Consider the following 14,668-nt stretch of genomic DNA (forward strand, 5'->3'; position numbering starts at 1 on the left):
TGAATTTTAAACATTAAATGAAAAAGAATGAGAAGTGAATATGAACCTGGCTGTTCTTCCCACTCGATGGATGTACGTGTTTGCATCTTCTGGACAATCAAACTGAATGACCCAGTTCACTGCTGGAAAATCTGCAAAGAAAAAAAAAGATGCCAAAATTTAAGCTCATTTGACTCCAACCCCTCCTAATCAAGGGCAACATCATATTTTGGAGCATTAATTTCTGCAGAAACCATCATTTACCCCAATTTATAGATATTGAGTGCAACCTCTGAAATAAAAATAAAATTAATTGCATGTACTAGCATATCATAAACAGTCATCCTCTTCATCAAAGAAAGCTAAAATTAATGGTGTCTTCATTCTCCAAATTATGACCGTGCACTGAATGGAACATAATTTCAAACTTGAAAGGAGCTGACAAGCTTTGTGTCACACAGATGATAAAACACCACTACAATTAATAAATAACAAGATCCAACCCACTTTTCACCTATGCCCTTGTGAGCTGAAGTTAGCTGTGGTGACACTGCACTACTTCAGCTATTCACATACAGAAATATCACACACTCTCAGCAACACTGAGGGGGTGGCCAGGCCTGCCAAAGGAGTCATCACGCTATTTGAATTACAGTATTTAGGAGCACTTTCCAACTGTTGTACTTCATCCAGAAGCAGCATGCTTTGCCTTGCAGTAAACAGTGTTAAACCCTGACCAAGCCTGTAGTTATGCCATAGGACAGTTAAACATACTCTCAAGAAACCTAACCAACCATACCCACATTAGCACCTCACTAGCGAAACGTCAGCAGCAAAGAAGGTATGATAAGCCATTTGTACTTCTGTTTTCTATTTTCTGAGTACCTTCCTCTTGTAACATACTGACAAAATCTTGGATTTTGGACAATGAGTTTCCTATCTGAAATAGAATAGGTTGTCCTAAAAATGTTCTCCTGTCATACACAAAATTAGCCAAGTACAAAAAAATAAAGTCCAAATATCTACAAAATATATAAAGAAGTCATAATTAAGCAAGTAATGACAAAAGAAAAGAAACACAAGCTAAAACAGGGCGTATAAAATATTCCTGCTCTTCATTTATTATTCTACCTCTTTAAGAATACAGTGCTATAGTCCTACTCATAGAATCACAAGGCTGGAAAGGACCTACAAGATCATCCAGTCCAACCATACTCCCATCACCATTGCTACCACAAGCCACTAAACCATATCTCAGAGCTCATTATCCAGATGCCTCTTGAACACTGCCAGGGACGGCAACTCCACCACCTCCCTGGGCAGCCATTCCAGTGCCTGACCACTCTCCAAGAGAAAGAGTTCTTCTTATGTCCAATCTAAACCTCCTCTGGTACAATTTGTGACCATTTCCTCAAGTCCTGTTTGTTGCCTGGGAGAAGAGGCCAAACCCCTCCTCATCACAACCTCCCTTCAGCAGTTGTAGAGTGCAATAAGGTCTCCCCTGAGCCTCCTCTTCTCCAGACTAAACAATCCCAGCTCCCTGAGACGCTTCTCATAAGACTTGTGCTCCAGACCCCTCACCAGTATTTCTTCAACATACACAACATATGTCTGCACATACTGCTGGGTTAGTAATTTCTATATCCTTTGGCATAACCCACAGGATACAGGCATATCAGAAATATTTAAAGCTGCTGAAATCTTGCCTTAAGGCATGTAGTAAGCAAATACATCACTATTTCCATCTTCTCTCATTTGGATATTCATCATGCAAGATGGCTGGAAAAGCAGATTGCCTTCCAGCTGGGAAAACTACATTGTCCACAGACTGGACAGGAAAGAAGAACTGCTTCCACTGACTATTTTATTAATAAACATCATAATAAGACTAGTGACAGCTTAGGTCTTTCTAGGACAAAAACAGTAATGACTACTTTTGTGGGCACATACCCAGGCCACGTGCTGCAATATCCGTAGCAAAAAGTACTGCTGCCTTCTTCCGAACAAAACATGTGTAGACTTCCATTCTCTTCATCTGTTGCTGTTTGCCATGCAATGCCAGTACAGGAAGACCAGGTTGAAGCTTACAGAACACTCTGAATAGATACTGGACCTATCCAACAAATTAGGGGGGAAAAAAAAACCATAAAATCAGATTTAACATTGCACAGTGAAAACAATATCCAGTAAATCACAACAGATTTAACACTTTGAGTAAAAAACACTTTTCTCCACATAGAGATAAGACATGCAATTCTGAAATGCTGTCATGCACTCAGGGCACAATAATAGGACATGAACTGCGGTAAAGGTCTGCTAATCCTACTGACAGCATTTCCCAATAGACACAGAAGCATGTAGCAGCAGGAATGATGTAGGACATAACTAGTGATGCCATACGCAAGGGACCAAAGTATCAAAAACCCATCTGAAGAGCTGCTTTTAGACATTACTGGAGGAATACAGTATCTTCTGCTTACTTTATAGTAGACATACCTAATAATTTTAAAGATGGTTACAGAAATTGTTCAGTAACAACTGCAACTCAGAGAACTTCCATACAAGTAAACCTACAACTTCACCACACTCAGTAGCCAACCAAAGTACAAAACATACTGTAACCTCTTGCACTGGACGAACCATGATAAATACTTACTTTACAATTGTATGTGGAAAACACATGGTAAAATATCAGATAAACACAGAAGCCTTAGGAAAACCTGTGCCATACAACCACATACTGATAACTTCAACAGAGCGATCCCAAGGCAGTGCTATAAGCAGACATCTGAAGGATTACTTCCTAAGTAACCAGAATAAAAACCTTGAGCACAAGTCTAACAAAAAGTAGCTGAGGGAAATGGAGGCTCAAAGGAGGCATTTTCACTCTCTACAAGTGTTTGAAAGGAGGTTGTGCTGAGGTGGGTGTCAACCTCTTCTCCAGCATAACCAGTGATAGGATGAGAGAGAAAGGCCTCAAGTTGGACCAGAGAAGGTTCTAGTTGGATGTCAGGAAGAATTTCTTTCATGAAAAAGTGGTCAGGTACTGGAATGGGCTGCTCATGGAAGAGGAGGAGTCACCATCCCTGGAGATGTTCAAGAAAAAACTAGATGTTGTACTGAGGGTACTGGACAGGAAAGAAGAATTGCTTCCACTGACTATTTTATTAATAAATATCGTAATAAGACTAGTGACAGTTTAGGTCTTTCTAGGACAAAAACAATAATGACTACTTTTGTGGGTACATACCCAGGCCACGTGCTGCAATGTCCGTAGCAAAAAGTACTGCTGCCTTCTTCTGAACAAAACAGTATTTATCCACGGTTCAGTGGATAAATAGTGACGGTGGGGAGATGGCTGGGCTAGATGATCCCAGAGGTCTTTTCCAATCTTGATGATTCTATGATTCTTTCCCATACTATTTCACAATTAAACTTTCTTGTATAAGCACCTTTAAAGCCTTTGAAAGAAAGCAGCTGCAAACTACTAAACTCTGTAACCCTACAGAGAAAATGAAAAATACAATAAAACAGAAGTCATACCTCTTTACAGCTTGCAAAAAACACAATGCTCTTCTTCTTCAAGTGACTTTTCAGGAAAGAGTATAACACATTTATTTTGTGTTGAAGCTCACAAACGATGTAGTTCTGATCCAAAGTTGCCGGGGTACTTAAAAAAAATATCAGAAGAAAAAAATTAGGTACCACAGTAATCATAACATTAGAGCAAAGGAAAAAAGAGTGAGTACAAGTGTATATATAATCGACAGAGCTGCCTGTCTTTTCTTTACTTCTAAACCAATTGCCTGACAACTACCGACAGCAAGGAAAAAAAAAGTCAGGCTGGAACGTTACCCCACTTTGAGAAACAGGTTTCGATCTCCTGAGTAAATGTCAGGGGAGAGAAGAAGGGCAGGAGGCAACTCTTGGCATTACTTCTAAATTCATCTACTAGCAGCACAACCAACTCCCTCCATATCTAAGAAGCGACATTCAAATTGCCTTGACTTAAAATGCAATTTTGTCTATTGGTGCTATTAAAGCATCATTTGTGCTCCAGGCAATGTCAAAGCACAGCCTAAACTTGCAGACAAAAAAAAAAGCATTGATGTATTTTTACTGATTACACCCTGACATGTAAAGTGACTTTGTAAAGCACTGAACTGACATCTTAAGTCACCTTGCAGTTAAAAAAAAAAAAAGTTATTTTTTTTAAAAAGGCATCTTTGCCATAGAAATATATTTAAATACTCATCTCACAGTCCCTCTGCTTCTCCATGGACAGACCAAGGGTATTTAAAATTACTTTATTGTATTAAAAGTGCCACTCAGAAATATGAAATTACAAGATGCTGCTCCAGTTTTTATTCTACTGCTCAATTTGAATTACATCACAGTATTTTTGCCCCGTAGATCTTTCAGGGGAAACTGTCCCTATAATACAATGATACACTCTGTACCAAAGCCATAAACTCTAAAACAAATGAAAGTTTCCTTTTTTTTGATTCAGTCTATTATTGAACTGTATTTCCCCCAATATTTCAAAAGCTCAAGTGTACTTTAAGTAGACTTCACAAAAAACATCATTTGTGAAATAGACAGTCCTCAAACTGAAGACTCCATGCTGAGCTCTTCAACCTCTTCTGACACAAGGAGAGTAACCACATTTTTTTCCAGCAATCGTGTTTATTTAATATACTGACTGGAAGGGAAAGAACATACTATCAAAGGCATCAGCAGAGCAATAAAGAGCATCTAGACAAGTAGTTCATTAAAACACTGCCTCAGGATTCAACCTCTTTCTGCTGTTCATTTTGGCAATGATTTCTCATTTGTCTTGGATAAGCCATTTTTATCAGTGTGCTTCACCTTTCTCCACCTTCATTTTATGTATAGAAATATTTACACACTCCTTAAGACAGGAGGAAAAAAAAGTCATAGATGTTCATAAGCCTTCTGATACCGAGAGGATAAGATTTGGCTTTTCTGTGGGCTGTAAGCAGCATTCTTCTCATTTTTTCCCTCTTTCCAAAATCTATCTGCCAAAAAATGAACGTGTACTTTTTTTTCCTAATTGGAAACAAAGCCAAATTGCACAGTGTGAAAGATTTACTTCAGGTGTGCACAGAGCTGCAGTCCTGATTGTGCACAGTAAACTCATTACTTCTGGAAGCAACAGGTCTTGATGCACACAGACATATGCCAGATGCTTTCTGCTGGGCACCAATACTGCGTATGCAAACAAGACTGTCATTCTGTACGTTCCCAATAGAACAGTTTTTTTCAGAACATCGGATTCATTAACAACATTCTGAAGAACCATATTCATTCAACGAATGTGGTGCTCCTACACAGTAAGTATGCACACACATACGCGAAGGAAGAAAACACAACAAGTAGCAATTCGGAAATGACACCTGCCACAGCCAGGACGCCACTTCATCCAGGACACCACTTCATCCAGGACATAGTCCAATCTGGAGCTTATTGCCAAGGGAAATAAACTTGCAGACAGAAAAGGAGCCTGAGGAGCCACAAGCAAAGTGCAATGCTCAGTCTCCCCATAGCAAATGAATCAGAACTAGTAACCTCTCTTCTGAAACACCCTGCTTTCAGGATGGCACACAGCAAGACTTGACACTAATGGAAGGAGAAGGATGACTTCAGATTCAGGAAAATGAGTTAGGGAAGCAAGTGAAGTACGATCTCAATCTGTTTAACCTTCCCACAAAAAAATAAATGATCAACATACCTGAATTTGGCTTTCTCATGAACCCAAACATATTCTGGATCCTTTAAACTCAACCGTGCGAGATCCTTCACTGATTTGGTTTGTGTTGCAGAAAAAAGCAAGGTCTGGCGCTTCTTAGGCAGATTTTCTATGATTGCGTTCATTGTATCGGCAAAACCCATGTCGAGAATCCTATCCGCTTCGTCAAGAACTGAATCGAGAAACAGATTTGAGAAAACCTGTTTTTAGCTTCCCTTTTGTGATTAAAGACTTTAAATCCATAAAGCACAAAAATCCATGCCTACTTAGACTACGGAGATTAGTTACCATATATGACAGGATTTGCTTTAGATATGCACACACTCCATAAAATAGGTTTAAAAAGCTGCAGTGTAACTCTCAGCAGTTTGCATAGCCTTTGCATTACGTCCCTCCATTCCACATGCTGAAGCATAGAAAGATACGTATTCCAAATAAAAAGTTCAGCAATTTGCAGACAGCCTGTAAATCACAAACTCCATATCCTACTGCTAAAACAAAAGCATGCAATATATAACAGTACTGTGCCATTAAAAACAGAGAAAAACAGGTTCTTCTGTGCCTAAGCTCAATTTGCCATTACATCATAAGGCAACAAAACTTGAAGAAAAGAGTCTACATTTAATGCAAATCTAGTCTAACTGCCATGAACAGCACTGAGTATAACAAGCCTGGTTTTGCAATTTATCAGCTTCATTAGCTTGCTAATTGCTTCAAAGTTCCTCAAGCTTTTCTAAAGATTATGCACAGTTCTTAGAGGCCTCCCATTAAGCTGAAATCTGTATTCCAGTTGGAAGGAGCATTAATCTGGCTTAAAATTCAAAAAGAAACATGTTTTCTAGAATTGGCCCACAATACATATGCTGTAATCAACTATAAGAAACGCTCACCATCGTGTCATGAAAAACGAGAGCCGGGGCTGGAAGCAAAAAGTCTTATTGTCTTATAGCTAAAACATACATGACTATATAGGATACCATCTTGTAGCTAAAATATACCTGACTACATAGGATACCACATGTGGTTTTGAATTCTTTACTTAACCCACCTACACATTCTTATCATCCCAAGGAAGGCAACTCTTAGTAATTGCTTTGAGATTAAGTACAGAAAAGAAAGGAGTTTTGCTGTTTGCCATTTAATGTGTGTGTGTGCAAATATTAATGTTCTTTCATCTACGTACAAAAACCAGAATAAACCTTTCAACCAAGGAAATCCCCCTCTGAATTATGAGCTACTACAAAATATTTCTATGCTTTGTGATGCACTAAAACACTTACTCAACATTTGCAGATCAGATGCATAGAAATAAGAGGTTTCATCCATGTGCTGCAGAAGCCGTCCTGGAGTGCAAATGAGCATATTTATGTGGTGGATTCTCTCAGACTCTTCTTTCAGATCCTGAAAATATGTTAAACCAGCTGAGCTCTGGTTGGTCATGCTAGAAGCCCAGTGGCAGAGACCTCAGCCCAGCTCAACCTACTGACAGTTCATGGAAAGAATGAAGCTTTTCCTCTTTTGAAACAAACACCACATTTTATCAGCATGCTTACTAGCGGCTTGCACAAATGTTTTTCAGAGCAATCTGATTTAATAGGACAAGAAGGGTTGGGAGAAAGTTTGACCCAGTCACATAACCTGTAGAGAGGGTAAACATACAAGAGCTTTAAAAGACACAGTAGAGGAAAATTATTGTGTCTCCAATAGCTTCCTACCAACTCCTTACTTCCATGACTTCTGTTTTCCAGAGTTTCCTTCTTAAACTAGTCCTTACTACAGCACTTATTTACGCTCCCTTGCAGTAGGCTCCAACAGAGGACTCACTTTTCCTCCGATGATAAGGCCAGCTGAGAAGTCGTGATTCTTTCCCACTCTACGCAGAACCTTAAAAGTCTGAAACGCCAGTTCTCGGGTGGGCGATATGATCAAAACTCCCAATCCATCTGCTGAAGTCCACTGAAGACGGTAGAGGAGTTCCAAAGCCTGGAAAAAAAAAGTAAAAAATATATGAAAAACTTTCACATTAAAAAAAAAAAAATTGAGAACAAAAATATGTAACAGCCAAGAGTGCCATAGAAAAAGATGAAGTATTGCCAATTCAAATAATGAAGAAATATCTGCATGCGTTTCACATGGTTTGATTACACATGAATTCTGATGGTACTGATACTTGTTGAGTAAATGTTCCCCAGTCATAGGATTCAATGAAAGCCAGACAGTACAACTAGAAGGAAGACAATTAGCGTGACGTTAATCTAGGTTTTAGACTTAGAGTAATATCATACACACATGGTGCACACAGAGCATTCCACCCAGTGTTATCACATATCTCTTGTTCCCCCTCTTAATAATTTCACAGTCCTAGCTAATCTTAACACAAAGATTTCAGAGATAGAAATATCTGAAACATTTTTAAAATATTAAAGGTTGTTTAACACACTCTTACCATTTTTCCTACTCTTTATCTGTCTAAATACCTCCACATCTTATCCCTAAAACTATTTTAAAATTTAGTTTGTAAAATTACTTTTGCTTCTAGATTTCCCAGGTGAAGCCCTTCTGCACCTGGTGCTCACCAATTGCAGAGGAGAGCATTAGAGAGGTTAACACTGGAGGCAGCCTGTGCTGTAGTGACCTGGTGGAGTTTGTGATCTTGAAGAATGCAGGCCTGCCAAAAAGCAGAATCAGGACCCCATGCTTCAAGAGACCAAACTTCCAACTGCTCAAGGAATTGCTGGATGGGAACCTACAAGAAACTGTCCTTAAGGGCATGAGTACAGAACAGAGCTGGCAACCACTAAGATGATCAGAGGGCTGGAGCACCTCTCCTGGGAAGAAAGGTTGAGGGAACTGGGCTTGTTTAGCCTGGAGAAGAGAAGGCTCCAAGGGGATTGCATTGTGGCCTTCTAGTACTTGAAGGGAGCGAAAACTGGAGGGGGAATGGCTATTTACAAGGGTGGATAGTGATAGGATTAAACTAAGACAGAGGAGGTCTTCAAGAACAATTTAAGTTTTAATTTATTTAAATTTAAATTTTCAAGAAATTAAATGCAGCGTGTGATGTTTTGAGTTACAGAGCCAAAGAGCACCACTCCCAGTGGGGAATTTACTTATTTCCTGCTTGGACCTGGAAGTGATTTCTGAGGAGTCCAAAGACACAGTCAAGAAGAGGAAGTTCACAATCTCTGCTATGCTTTATTTTGTCAAATAAAGGCCAAATCTTAAAACTTTAGCTGTATGAAAACCATGCATCCAAAAAGTCTAATCCACAGTTCTAATCCAGACAGAGTTTTTGAAAGAATCTGACAACTGGAGCTGCACAAGGAAAACACATTCCTGAACAAAAACAAATAACAAAGGTCCTCCTAATTCACACAGGTTCCACTGATGCAAGGATCAAAATGAGGTTTCTAAGCATCAGAATATTCCTAAGGACAAAGATATACCTTTTCTAGAACCTTAAGGCGTTTCCTTACCTTAGTCTGCCTTGGCTTTCTAAGAATGCTTACATCACTTGAGCTACAATCTTTCTTCCAAGATCACTAGTCATAAGTATTTAACATCCTCTTCTTCCTAGGTAACTTCCTAGGCTTAAGTGCAAACTATGTCTTTACTTACCGGGACAATAAAAGCCAAAGTTTTCCCCGATCCAGTCTTCGCAGCTCCAAGTACATCTTTACCTTGTAAAGCCAAACCTATGGTTTGCCTCTGTATCTCAGTCACCATGCGATACTGAGCTTCCTGCAGTCCTAGTATTTGGGGTGTAGGAAGGGAATGCAAAGGAAGAGAGAAAAAAAAATCATTTTTGTCTTGCCCAGAGATATATTTTTCCATTTGGAAAGCAATGTATATGGCAATACTCATTTAAAGGTTCATTTAAGGCAAAAATTTATTCATACGGAAGTAAAAAATGCATTCATTTATAATATAATTACTTTCCAAAGAGAATTTTTACACTCACCTTTCAGGGTTTTCTTTGATAATGGAAAATCTGAAAATCTTTCTATTTCATTTGCATTTATCTGAAACAAAATAAGATTAGTCAGTGTTAAAATTAATCATAAAAGGGAAATTAAACAGTATTTTAAGTAGCTGCTAAAGTAAGTATGTAATAGTTCAGTGTGACGTAATCCAAGACAGCTGGTCACAATCTATACTAGCTTGACCCACAGCAAACTACTCTTCTACCAAACTGTTCAGCAAGCAATAAGACATATGTTAATAATATGGACAAAGAGCGCAATTTAAAGCTTATATCATCATGAAAACTAAAACAACTGTGAATGGAAGGGACTTGGGTGTCTCTGGTGCAGCCGCCTGCTCACAGCAGGCTGAGCTGTGAGGTCAGCCCAGGCTGCTCAGGGCTTCATTAAGAACTGCTTCCATATAACCACACTGAGCCTCTACTTCCACCTTATTTTCTCAGTGATCTGGCACTGAGAGACATGGGTTAGTGGGGCATAGTGGGGATGAGTTGATGGTGTGACTAGATGATCTCTGAGGTCTTTTCCAACCTTAATGATTCTGTGATTCTATGTCTGTTTCCTCTTGTCCTTACATGACACAGTATCTCCTTGATGATGTCCCATAGGCACTGGGGGATCCCATAAGGTTCCTCCAGCACCATCTCCATTCCAGACTAAACAAGCCCAGCTACTCAGCCCCACCTCACATGGAAAGTGTTCCAACTCTTACTACTTTAGTGGCCCTCCAGTATATTGATGCCTTTCCCTGTTAAGATTGAGGTCTAGCCTCCTCACTGCCTCCTCCATCACTTGGAAAAGGAAGCTAAACCTTTTGCAACACTTATGTCCCAGGCACCATCCCTGCTATAAAGATGGGCATCTCTACGCTGCTGCTGCATAACTGGTGTTCTCAGCAAGGAATCACAAAGGAGACACCATGCTAATCTTCTACACAAAGTAACTGGCCTCACTGATGTGGGGAGAGCAGTGGATACTGCCTACCTGAACATAAGGACATAGCTTGGTGTCCTGACACCTACTAACTTACTTCTCTGTATAAATCTACCTGAGCATACCTGAGGGATGCTAACTCTACATACACCAACATACAAGAGTATGTTTGATCACACCAGTTGGCTGAATCATTTATAAAAATGTAGAGAAGTCAAGTAGAGATCTTAAGGAAAATGTAACGCTTTCAAGCCTGCTCTAACCAACAGCTGATCAAAAGAAGCAGGCAGCTTCTCCTGGCAAAGTTCACAACAATCGATAGCAGTAAGGAAGAAAAAGAAGCAGAGAACTCGGGGGGGAAATAAATATAAAGAGACTCCTGTAGCTGTGAAGCCTGAGCAGGTGAGCAGCGAGACAGATCACACAGCTCTGAGCGCACACTGACTAGCAGCCACAAACTGAGATTTCCAAACGTCAATCTCTGTGCTTACACAACTCGTGCATTTCTAATGGCCATCGTTTAACGGATTGCTGAGCAGCAGCCTCCCAGCAAAGGAGCCAAGCAAAATGGTCCTCAGATGTCTTTGACAACTTATGATAGCAATTCTTACAGAAGGCCTCAAATGAAGAGTTACTGAGCTGTCAAATCATGCTTATATGCACTTGGAGCACCACGTGCTCTGCTAGCCCTGTCTATTATAAAAACTGGGCACTGTACTTCTTATGAGCATCCATACCTGCTTAAAGCAATCCAAACGGCGAAAACTCCCATATGGAATCACTGTAAGAGTCCAAGCTTCACATGTTGGAATTCTGGACCGATACTTCCCAAATTCCATTGGTAATTCTGAAGATATTTTGCTTCACGCAATACTGCAAGTCGCACCAATTCCCAGTCCTATTACTTTGCATGCTAAAGGGATCACAACTCATTGATAAACAGAGGCTCCATTTCATTCCAATCAAGACGCTATGTCAGAAAACAGTATGCCCACAGGAGGTGAAACTATTTCACTAACATCAAAGCAATCCGCCGTGCGCAAATAAAGGAGTAAATTGTAATAGGTTTTGACATACAGAACAGACTACCGTAACAGTGCAAAATTGTTTAAATAATTAGAGGCTGCTTGAAGGATTTCAGTGTACAGCTTATTGCTGGGTCACCTAGAGTTAAAAAGAACTGACATGTTAATCACAGTGGACACAAATATTATTGTGCTTTTCTACATTGATCTCCTCTAAAGCTCTTTCAAAGACTTGAAAGAAAAAGTGATAAAAATATGAGAAGACCATGCACAGGAACAGCCATACTGTAAAGCTTCCCAGTTTATTTCTTGGTCCCGCTATCTTTCAGGCACACAAAAACCATCTGCTTAAGTTCCTTAAAGTTCTGAGGTGATTGGTTCCTCGTTAAATCAAATCAGGGTGGCAGAAGCAAGAGGGACAGCTGCTAAAGAGGCCGATCCACTGATAGTCTTTTCCATCCGTACCTGCACCAGCAGAAGACACTAACAATTCCTGCTTCTCAGCCTGTTTCTCTGTCAGAAGTGATTACCTGCTTTAATCTGCTGGAAATGTGCCCATGTGAGTTCTCTGATCTGCTCCAGATGAAAAGAGCCCGCTCATTTCAAACACTTTGGATGGTGGTCTGATCTAAACTAATTTGACAAAGCAAACTAGAAAGAGCTCACACAACCATTTCCCAGCATGTTAATTAGGATGTTAATGTTTTGTTAGCACAACTGAATGAAGAAGACAATGCCCATCAACAGCTTTATCCAGTCAGGCAACATATTCAATGGCTCAAACGATAACAGATAATCTCGAGGCACATCACAAATAGCAGTCCCAAGACTTGGACACATTGAAACTTCCATGATTTTGGCTACTGACAGACATTCTCCATATCAACAGTGACCATAACAAATGTTTACATAATGTGTTTCCAGTATGTTTAGTTTTGTTTAATCTTGTTTTATTATTGATTGAAGTGGTTCTCAAGTTGGAAGTTGAAGACATTACAAGAGAGACAAGGAGGTACGTGGTATTGAGTCCAACAGCAGTGCTACCCTTACTCCATGCTGCAACTACCAGCATCTTAAGGCATGTAAAAGACCCAATCCAGCCATAGCTGGGAAGGAATGCAGGTGACCAAGATAAAAACCCCTTCAGGTAAAGGAAAAGGAGACAAGAACTGAAGACAGGAACCTAAGCAACCATCTACTTGTATGTTCACAGACAAGTTACTCACACGTGGCTGCACATTCATGGAATCACAGAATGGCTTGGGTTAGAAGGGACCCCAAGAATTATCAAGTTCCAAACCCCCCGCCACAGGCAGGGCTGCCAGCCACTAGATGAAGTACTAGATCAGATTGCTCAAGACCTCATCCAACCTGGCTTTAAACACTTTCAGGGATGGGGTCCCTGTGAAGGCGAGGTCTCTCTGAATGGCATCTTCTGCTGTATCAACAGCAGCACTCAGTTTGGTGACAAACCTGCTGAGGGTGCACTTGATCCCATCATCTCTGTCACTGATAAAGACGTCAAAGAGTACCAGACCCAAGACAAACCCGTAGGGGACACCGCTCACTACCAGCCTCCATCTGGACACAGAGCCACTAACCACAATCCTCAGGCTGTGACCTTCCAACAAATTCTTTATCCACCAAATTCAGCAGAAGTTCTAGGATACATGCTCGGCATGCACTGTTGCCCAAAGTCGTTATCCATAACTACAGAACTGCTTGATGGTTCGGCATAGTTTAAGAGATGGCCATTTCCCAGAGATGCTTGTCCGTTTAGGCTGCCTGTGCACACTGCTGACTAACAATCTACTTTCTATGGACCAGAACTTCCAAACCCCTTTTCACAGGGCTGTTCCCAGCTTCCCATCCCCCAGCCTTTTGTCCCCATAGATCCAGGGCTGCCCCATCCCAGACACAGGATCAGGCTCTTGCTACTTACTACTTGTCTCCCCTGCCCCTTCTCGCCTCCACCCACGGGAAGGCAGAGTTGCCTCAGAGGTGAAGCCCTCCATTCCGCCACCACACACCAACCCAATACCGCCAGCAGACACGGAAAGTTCCCACTCCCTGTTGACGGTGGTGCCGCTCCCTCCCTCCCTCCATTCCTCGCTGCCGGCCCGGCCGTACCTGCGGGTATCGCTGCACCAGCCGCCCGATGCCCTCCCGCTCCTTCTGCCACTCGGGCCGCTCCCTCTCCTTGCGCTGCAGCCGCAGCTTCTTGGTTCGCCGGCTGTACTTCTTCTTCCAGCGCTCGAAGCTGCGCACCGCCTCCATCGCTCCCTGCTCCCCGCCGCCATCCCCGCTACCTCCTCCCACCCGGCCCATGCTCCGCGTTGATCCGCGTGGGTCGCACACAGCCGGACGGGGAGGAGCTCGTCGCCGCTGGAGCGCGTCACAGCCGCGCCGCCGGGGGAGGGCCCAAGTTGTATCACATCAGCGCTGAAAACAAAAGCAGGCTGCGATCTTCAGGCTGCATCAGGAAAAGCAAATGACAACAGGCTGTCATAAGGAGGAAGTAAACACGACAATTATGGGAATAGTGAAAGACTATTCCCAAAGTAATTGCTGTCTCTGATGAGGGTTTGGAATTCCAGGAACCCAAGGGAAAAGGGAGTGTCAATGCATTCTCTCCACTTTTGCTATAAATGCATTGAGAATATTAAAGATGTATGAAAACTGTTCTGCTCCCAGGGATACACTGCACGACTTTCCCATGATTACAGACCATTAGTTTAACCTATAAGACAAGAACCCAGTCTAAAGCATTCAGACCGTTGTGGGACTTAAGTGCCACTTTAAACTTTTCTGACTGCCTGTAATATAAAAACAAGCCAAAGTGCTCCTTTATTGATCTTCCTGCTGTTGTAGCACCAAAGTTTAACCTTTCTGTAAGTAAATGCATGCATTTTGTTTGGACATGCCATCTTTGCTCACCGTGGTATACATTTTACCTACCAGCTCATCTAATAGCAGAA

At 41.3% G+C, this 14,668-nt stretch overlaps 1 protein-coding gene across 2 annotated transcripts in view; it reads right to left on the reverse strand.

Moving 5' to 3' along the window:
* The window catches only part of DDX10 (DEAD-box helicase 10), a 137,544-nt gene extending 123,460 nt beyond the window's left edge, over window positions 1-14,084 (reverse strand). For both annotated transcript variants that reach the window (XM_032442171.1, XM_032442172.1), the window contains exons 1-9: window positions 13,821-14,084; window positions 9,711-9,771; window positions 9,368-9,498; window positions 7,574-7,732; window positions 7,030-7,150; window positions 5,732-5,921; window positions 3,523-3,649; window positions 1,930-2,092; window positions 47-131 (exon numbers count right to left, since the gene is read on the reverse strand). In XM_032442171.1, coding sequence (XP_032298062.1) covers window positions 47-131; window positions 1,930-2,092; window positions 3,523-3,649; window positions 5,732-5,921; window positions 7,030-7,150; window positions 7,574-7,732; window positions 9,368-9,498; window positions 9,711-9,771; window positions 13,821-14,018 — 1,235 coding nt within the window. In that variant the 5' untranslated portion in view covers window positions 14,019-14,084. The remainder of the gene's footprint in view (window positions 1-46; window positions 132-1,929; window positions 2,093-3,522; window positions 3,650-5,731; window positions 5,922-7,029; window positions 7,151-7,573; window positions 7,733-9,367; window positions 9,499-9,710; window positions 9,772-13,820) is intronic.
* Window positions 14,085-14,668: the final 584 nt, after the last annotated feature.

This window comes from Coturnix japonica, chromosome 1, assembly GCF_001577835.2.
Source record: "Coturnix japonica isolate 7356 chromosome 1, Coturnix japonica 2.1, whole genome shotgun sequence".
NCBI classification, from domain to species: domain Eukaryota; kingdom Metazoa; phylum Chordata; class Aves; order Galliformes; family Phasianidae; genus Coturnix; species Coturnix japonica.